Source organism: Mandrillus leucophaeus, unplaced genomic scaffold (assembly GCF_000951045.1).
Source record: "Mandrillus leucophaeus isolate KB7577 unplaced genomic scaffold, Mleu.le_1.0 Scaffold23, whole genome shotgun sequence".
Classification (NCBI taxonomy): domain Eukaryota; kingdom Metazoa; phylum Chordata; class Mammalia; order Primates; family Cercopithecidae; genus Mandrillus; species Mandrillus leucophaeus.
The window spans coordinates 3236254-3244846 of NW_012102365.1; the positions used below are offsets into that span (position 1 = coordinate 3236254).

Consider the following 8593-nt stretch of genomic DNA (forward strand, 5'->3'; position numbering starts at 1 on the left):
AAAAAAAACAAAACAAAACAAAACAAAAAATATATAAACATGGGGCCAGGCGCAGTGGCTCATGCCTGTAATCCCAGCACTTTGGGAGGCCGAGGCAGGTGGATCATGAGGTCAGGAGATCTAGACCATCCTGGCCTCCCAGTGACTAACATATAAGAAGACAATCAAACTATATTTTGTTCAGGAAAAGGAAGATAAAGTCTTCCACATCTTCTGGATGGAACCTGGGGAAGATATTCCACAATGTCTTACTGCTTATAAACAATTTTAACAAATCAGCATTAGTTTAGTGGAGGGAAGGAACAATTCATGGCTTCCTGATGAGAAATTCAGTTCACATTTATGTGGCCTACTTTGGAGCAACTTGTGCTGTTAGGTGATGATCTTAAGTTTCTCTGTTGAGCACTACCTGTGGAACTGTCCAAATCTAGGCTTTTAGGAAAATAATATATTGGCCGGGCGCAGTGGCTCATGCCTGTAATCCCAGCACTTTGGGAGGCTGAGATGGGCAGATCATGAGGTTAGGAGTTTGAGATAAGCCTGACCAATGTGGTAAAACCCCGTCTCTACTAAAAATACAAAAATTAGCTGGGCGTGGTGGTGCACACCTGTAATCCCAGCTACTCAGGAGGCTAAGGCAGGAGAATCACTTGAACCTGGGAGGCGGAGGTTGCAGTGAGCCAAGATCGCGCCACTGCCCTCCAGCCTGGGTGACACAGCGAGACTCTGTATCAAAAAAAAAAAAAAAAAGAATATATTTGGTATGCCCAGCAATTTATAGGTTATATGTGGTAATTAGAAACAGTTCTTTAATAAAACAAGGACTGCTTGGGTCGGGTGCAGTGGCTCATGCCTGTAACCCCAGCACTTCGGGAAGCTGAGGCTAGAGGATCTGCTAGAGGATGTGTCTCTCTCTCTCTCTCTTTTTAAAGTAAAACTTTAATTTTTTTCTCCCACTAGGATCTGTTGAGTCCAGGAGTTTGAGACCAGCCTGGGCAATATAGTGTGACCCTGTCTCTACAAAAAAAAAAGTTTAAAAATTAGCTGGGTGGGTGGCACATGCCTGAAGTTCTAGCTACTCAGGAGGCTGTGGTGGGACGATTGCTTGAGGCCAGAAGTTCCAGTGAGCTATGATCGCACCATTGCATTCCAGCCTAAGTAACAGAGCAAGACTCTGTCTCTAAAGAAAAATAAAAATGAAAAAAGACTCTTATTAGAGGGCTTTAAGTGCTGTCTAAATCTCAATGGTAGCTTCAGTTCCTTTGCCTATTAAATCTTATTTTTCTAAGGTGTTTAGTTTTTTTTTGAGAAGGGGTCTCACTCTGTCATCCAGGCTGGAGTGCAATGGCACGATCTCAGCTCACTGCAACCTTTGCATCCTGGGCTCAAACAATCCTTCTGCTTCAACCTCCCAAGTAGCTGGGACTACTGGCATGTGCCACTATGCTTGGCTAATTTTTGTATTTTTTTTTTTTTGTAGAAATGGGGTTTCACCATGTTACCCAGGCTGGTCTTGAACTCATGTACTCAAGCAGTTCACCCACGTTGGCCTCCCAAAGTGCTGGGATTAGAGGCATGAGCCACTGCACCTGACTGAAAGTTTCTTGCTCTTTCCCTAAATAGAATAGGAAGAGAATCACAAATTTTAATTCTGCTACTTCCCCTTGAGGCACTAAGCTGTGAAGAGTAAGTACTCTAAAAAGGGAGTATCTTATTAGCTAACAAATAACAAGAGATACCTGTCTACTTCTTACAAAGTTAAAGTGAGACTTCCTTTTAAATTTCTAAAACATAATGCGACCGGGCTCACGCCTGTAATCCCAGTGCTTTGGGAGGCCGAGACGGGCGGAATCACGAGGTCAGGAGATCGAGACCATCCTGGCTAACACGGTGAAACCTCGTCTCTACTAAAAATACAAAAAATAAAAATAAAAAAATTAGCCGAGCGTAGTGGCGGGTGCCTGTAGTCCCAGCTACTCGGGAGCCTGAGGCAGGAGGATGGCGTGAACCTGGGAGGCGGAGCTTGCAGTGAGCCGAGATCGCGCCACCGCACTCCAGCCTAGGCGACTGAGCAAGACTCCATCTCAAAAAAAAAAAAACAAAAAAAAAAACACCATAATGCATAGAAGACTAAAATGAACTCAAGGCTTTATTGTTAATTTTAATGTCATTGGTGTGCCAGTATCGTCCTACATTTCTGCTTGTCTGCTTACCAATTAGCACAGAGTAAATACTGATTGTCAGAAGAAAAATTAAACATGATTGTCAGGGAACATGTAGTGTCTTGGCACATAGGCAACAGACTTAGCATTTCTTTCTTCTTTTCTTTTCTTTTCTTTCTTATTTTGAGACAGTCTTGCCCTGTTACCCAGACTGGAGTGCATTGGCACGATCTCGGCTCACTGCAACCTCCGCCTCCCAAGTTCAATCGATTCTCCTGCCTCAGCCTCCTGTATAGCTGGTACTACAGGCGCCAGCCACCACGCCCGGCTAATTTTTGTATTTTTAGTAGAGACAGGGTTTTACCATGTTGGCCAGGCTGGTCTCGAACTCCTGACCTCAGGTGATCCTCCTGCCTCGGCCTCTGAGAGTGCTGGGATTACAGGAGCAAGCCACTGCACTGGGCCTAGACTTAGCATTTCTCTTTATTTTGTTTTTTATTTTATTTTTTTGAGACAGAGTCTTGCTCTGTTACCCAGGCTAGAGTGCAGTGGTGCAATCTTGGCTTACTGCAACCTCTGCTTCCTGAATTCAAGCCATTCTCCTGCCTCAGCCTCCTGAGTAGCTGGGATTGCAGGCGCCCGCCACCATGCCCAGCTAATATTTGTATTTTTAGTAGAGACGGGGTTTCACCATGTTCGTCAGGCTCATCTCAAACTCCTCATGTCATGATCTGCCCAGCTCAGCATCCCAAAGTGGTAGGATTACAGGCGTGAGCCACTGTGCCCCGCCTAGACTTAGCATTTCTGAGAGATTAGTTGTAGAGTGTGGAATTCCTTGGAAAATGAATATTTCTTTTGGAGCTTAAAAATTCTTGGCCATTTATACAAGAGCTTCAGTGAGTCTGGGAGTCAGAATAAGGATACCTGGATTTTAGTTCTTGCTCTGAGCAAGGCATTTAACCTCTTTGAACCTCAGTTTCCTCCTTCTGCAATAAGTAGGAGATTGAAGTTGAGCCAAATGATCACTAAGAATCCTTTCATTCTTTTTTTTTTCTTCGAGATGGAGTTTCACTCTTGTCGCCCAGGCTAGAATGCAGTAGCCAGTAGCGCTATCTTGGCTCACTACAACCTCTGTCTCCCAGGTTCAAGTGATTCTCCTGCCTCAGCCTCCTGAGTAGCTGGGACTACAGGCGTGCACCACCATGCCCGTCTAATTTTTGTATTTTTAGTAGAGATGGGGTTTCACCATGTTGGCCAAGATGTTCTCAATATACTGACCTTGTGATCCGCCTACCCTGGCCTTCCAAAGTGCTGGGATTACAGGCATGAGCCACTGTGCCCAGCCCCTTTCATTCTTGAAGTTTTATTGCTACTCTCACAATATTGTAGAATCAGCAGTGAGCCATGACAAGATTTGGCTTTTATTTTATTTTATTTTATTTATTAGAGACAGGGCCTTACTTTATTGCACAGGCTAGTCTCAAACTCCTAGGCTCGAGGGATCCTCCTACCTTCACCTCTCCAAATGCTGGGATTACAGGAATGAGCCACTGTGCCTGGCCTTTTACATTTGGCAGGTGGTTTTTATTTTGGCATTTAAATTTGGCAGATGGTTTTAGCAGCTATACCTAGATCCATAAATCTATCTTGTTGTACTCTTGTATGGTCATGTCTACATAGATTAGAAGGTACTGTTTCTGGGCTGTGTGTGTGTGTGTGCATGTTCAATGTGCCGGGTTTGAACTTACCCAAATATTCAAGGTAATGCTTGTATCTGGGTCCTTCCATTTGCTTAATGTTTCTATACAGCAACTGGTTGTGTTCAGACTTTCTCTCTGACCTGCTTCTTCCAACTTGCTCTCTGGAGTCATACTCTTGACCTGGCCTCTCTTTTCTTGATTTGCATTTATTGAGAGGTTTTCAGGTACCAGGAACATTACAAAGCACTTCATTTCTGTTCATGTCATTTAATCCTTACAAATTCCCTGTACTAGTAATTTTTCTTTTTTTCTTTGAGACAGGGTCTCGCTCTGTTGCCCAGGCTGGAGTGCAGTGGCATGATCGTGGCTCGCTGCAACCTCTGCCTCCTGAGTTCAAGCGATTCTCATGCCTCAGCCTCCTATCTGGGATTACAGGCATGTGCTACCACTCCCAGCTAATTTTTGTATTTTTAGTAGAACCAGGATTTCACCATGTTGGCCAGGCTGGTTTCAAACTCCTGACCTCAGGTGACCTGCCCGCCTTGACCTCCTAAAGTGCTGGGATTACAAGCGTGAGCCACCACGTTCAGCCTTGTACTAGTAATTGTTGTTGTGTACTTTTATAATACTAGAAAACTGAGACTTAGAGAGGTGAAGTAACTTGTCTTGAGTTAACACTTAATAAGTGGTAGAGCTGGAATTAAAATTTCAGACTGACTCCAAAGCTCATGCTCATAAGTAATATACCATATTGGCTCCATGATGATGATGATGATGGTGATAATGATGTTGTTAATTACAATATGTTGAGCACCTCCTGAGTGCCAAGCAATGCATTTGCCACCTTTTGCATTCCCATTTTACAACAATGGAAACTGCTCTTGCTATGGTCTGCTTTTATGCTAATAAGTATAAGTACCTAGGTTCCAAAGTATTGGGCATTATTAAATTGAATTGTGCTTTCAGTGCATTTTTCCTTTTACTTTCTTTCCTGTTTTAATGGTCAACATCATAATGTTTTTCTAATTACTACCAATATTAACAATTTAATGTTGTCTGAATGTTTCTGCACTTTTTCCCCTCACTGATGCCTTAGCATTGAGGTTTTCTTTTTTGTTACCTTTGCTGTTTTTTTCTCTATCAAAAACAGATAATGGGGCTAAGATAATAGAGAAGAGAATGTACCAAGGACAGGCTAAATACGGGAAAGTTCAGATGCTAGAAATCTTCTGGGATCTCAGTTTGGTGACTAAAGATTTAAATGAAAAACTCCCTTTTTTTTTTTGGTAGCTGTCTTTTTTAAAAAATTGTTTTAATTTTTTTTTTTAGAGACAGGGCTCACTATGTTGCCAAGGCTGGACTCAGACTCATGGGGTCAAGTGATCCTCCCACCGCAGCCTCAGTCTCAGTCTCAGTAGCTGAGACTACAGGTGCACGCCACTCCACCCAGTGGTTGCTGTCTTTTATTGAAGGAATATTAGCGCTTTGGTACTTACTAGCTTGGTGATATAAGACACAGGATTTGACCTTACTAGCCCTAGTTTTCTTATCTGAAAATAGGGTAAATAAATATACCTCACAATGCATGGTTAGTTGTGGTGATGATTAAATGCAGTAACCAGTGTAAAACTCCTTAATATATTACTCAAAATTGTTAGCTTCCTCTTTTACCTTCAGATGTTAGTGGAATAATCCAGGTTATGTGGAGGTTATGTTAAGGTTGTGTTATGTGTGTCTTTTTAACATTTAGAAAATTTGGTGTTACTATACTAAATAAAAATTTATCAAGCTGTATCCTTAATATTTATGTACTTGGCTGTATGTAAGTTAGTTATGGATAAAAAAGGAAAAATCAATGTGCAAATTGGACGTTCATTTGCCGCATGTGATTAGGTGATATTTCTATGTATTATGCGCAGCATGTAGGGCTACTCTTTGTAATTTCTTATTCCCCAAGATTATATGGAGATTATTGATTTTTAGCAGGAAGAGACTATTATATAATGCCTTCCAAATATTTATTTCAAGTTTATTGTTTTAGTAAGCAGATTTTCAGAAATAGTTGTCCGTATTCTCAGAAAAGATATATTCAGTCCTAAAATATTGTTTCTAATGTTATTAATTCCCAGTACATAGATCTCACCTTGCTTTGGGCATGCCCACCTATAGGTAGGAAATAAAATTTTAGAATAAATAGCATGTCTTAATCTGTTCAGGCTACTATAACAGAATACTATAGACTGGGGGGGCTTAAACAAACATTTATTTCTTTTATTTTTATTTGTTTATTTTTGAGGCAGGGTCTTGCATTGTTGCCTAGGCTGGAGTGCAGCGGTGTAATCACAGCTCACAACTCACCTCTGGGCTCAAGCAATTCTCCCACCTCACCTCCCCTCCCTCCAGTAGCTGGGGGCTGCTGGCACACGCCAGCATGCCTGGCTAATTTTTAAATTTTTTAGAGACAGAGTCTCATTATGTTACCCATGCTGATCTCGAGCTCTTGGGCTTAAATAATCCTTCAGCCTTGGCCTCCCAAAGTGCTGGGATTACAGACATGAGTCACCAGGCCCAGCCACAGACATTTATTTCTAACAGTTCTGGATACTGGGAAGTCCAAGGTCAAGGTACCAGGAGACTGGGTATCTGTGAGGGCCTTCTTCCTGGTTTCCAGACAGTTGTCTTCTTGCATAGCCTCACATGATGGAAAGAGAGAGCTGTCTGGGTCCTTTTTGATAAAGTACTAATCCTATTAGCGAGGGCTTTACCCTCAATGACCTAATTATCTCCCAAAGAACCCACTTCCTATACCATCACACTGGGCGTCAGAATTTCCATATATAAATTGTAAGGGGATACAAACATGCAGTCCATAACACAGTGAAATCTGATACTTTTGAGGTAAACCTGTGTCTAAAACACACCTTTGAATGGATTACTGCTCCCATTAGCCTTTTACTCATAACCATCCTGGTGTTTTTGTGTGATTAAATTTGTAAATTCTTTGGTGTACTCTTGAGCAGGCTCCCTTTCTTCTATGACTCAGAGCCTGGAGAGTTCCAGCCAAGCTCAAAAGTCAGGAACAGGGGGTGTGGACTTTTGGGCTATGCCAGTCAGCAGCTAGAATGTGGTTGGCAGTCTCCTCCCCTTCCTGCACTTCAGCTCTACACAGTGTGCATTCTGGAATGACAGGCATTCCTGGGTGAAGAGAGCCAGTGTGAAGAGAGTTTTGTAAGAACTGTAAGTGCCCAGGCTGTATGGGAAACAGAAACTTCAGCAGATGAACTGACCTTATGCCATTTCCTGATGTTTGGCAGTGACACTGAAAGAGGATCGCATGTCCCCTCTTTATGTGGATTTATCTTTTATGAAAAGTTTGCTTTTGTCCGGGACAGTTTGTTGTCGTGAGATACATCAGACAATATAATCATGGGGCAAGCCGATGTCTCCAGACCGGTAAATCCAGATGCAGTTGGTGAGTAATAGAAGGCAGAGAAACAGAAAATCTTGACGGAAGCAAGGCAGATTTACAGGTGAACTTGAGTATTTATGTGAAGTTAAACACGAGAATGTTGATGATCCCAACTTTGAAATGTTTATGTTTGTGAAGAATGAATGAAGTCATGCAGAACATGGCGAGAAACTTTAAAAAATTAGGTTTTTTAAAACTTAAAACCTTAAAAAATTTAGTTTATTAATTTATCATTCACAGTTTTGTTTTACTTGATCTCTTTGAAGTTTTTTATATTATATTGCTAAGGAATTATCTGTTAATTTCTTGCCGTTACTAAAGATAAATGCTACAGAAACGTATTTAGAATTCGAAGATATTTTGCTAGTATTTTACAAAACTTGGAAAACAGAACTGTTAACTTCTATAGACAGAACCACTTTTAAGAATTAAGTTTTTAGAGTTGGTTATACATTTTCCTAGTAAGTCTCAGGCATTTTCCATTGCGCTAGTGTTTCCGTTTCTCTTAAGTCAATGCTTTGATATAAACTTTTCTGAAGTTGGTACATTTGAAATGTTACTGTCTAAGAGATAGCTAGAGACCAAGCTGATTGTGAGTATAGCTCAGAATTTCAAATCTTCTACGTGCAATGGTAGTCACTTGTCACTGCAAGCTCATTTTCCTAATCTCGTAGGGTTTTATATAAGATGACAATCATAAATTGGGAAAAACAGTTTTAAGCGGATGTTCACTAAAGGGTTGATTAAATATAAGCAAAACTAGGGAAAGCCTGTGAATAATTTCTGGACATTATAATATTTAAATAAGATTTATACCTTCACTTGGATTTATGGAGAAGCAGAAAACATGTTCAGTCCTAGGCTGTGTTTTTTGTTTTTTCAGAAACAAAAAATGTTGGTGACTTTAAAAAAATGCATAAAGTGTGGAAACACAGGTAACACTCCCAAATGTTTCGTAATGTAATGAGATTTTGTTTCTAAGGGTAGCATTTTCACCTGAGAACTTCCTAGATGAAATATCTTCAGCAGTATTTTTCATGTGTTACTGACACTGAGGCACATGGATCACAAAGTGAGTCATTCAGCAACAAATTTTCAGAACTGAAGTCAGGACTTGACTCACTTTACCTTGATCACTAGGGCTGTGTCTTTATCAATTCATTAACTCACTTAAAAAAATGAAATGTTGGCCGGGCGCGTGGCTCAAGCCTGTAATCCCAGCACTTTGGGAGGCCGAGACGGGCGGATCACGAGGTCAGGAG

At 41.1% G+C, this 8593-nt stretch overlaps 1 protein-coding gene across 1 annotated transcript in view; it reads left to right on the forward strand.

Moving 5' to 3' along the window:
- The first annotated feature begins 7053 nt into the window (after positions 1–7053).
- PHACTR4 (phosphatase and actin regulator 4) overlaps positions 7054–8593 on the forward strand; it is a 105407-nt gene continuing 103867 nt past the window's right edge. The window contains exon 1 of the mRNA XM_011981760.1: positions 7054–7334. Coding sequence (XP_011837150.1) covers positions 7289–7334 — 46 coding nt within the window. The 5' untranslated portion in view covers positions 7054–7288. The remainder of the gene's footprint in view (positions 7335–8593) is intronic.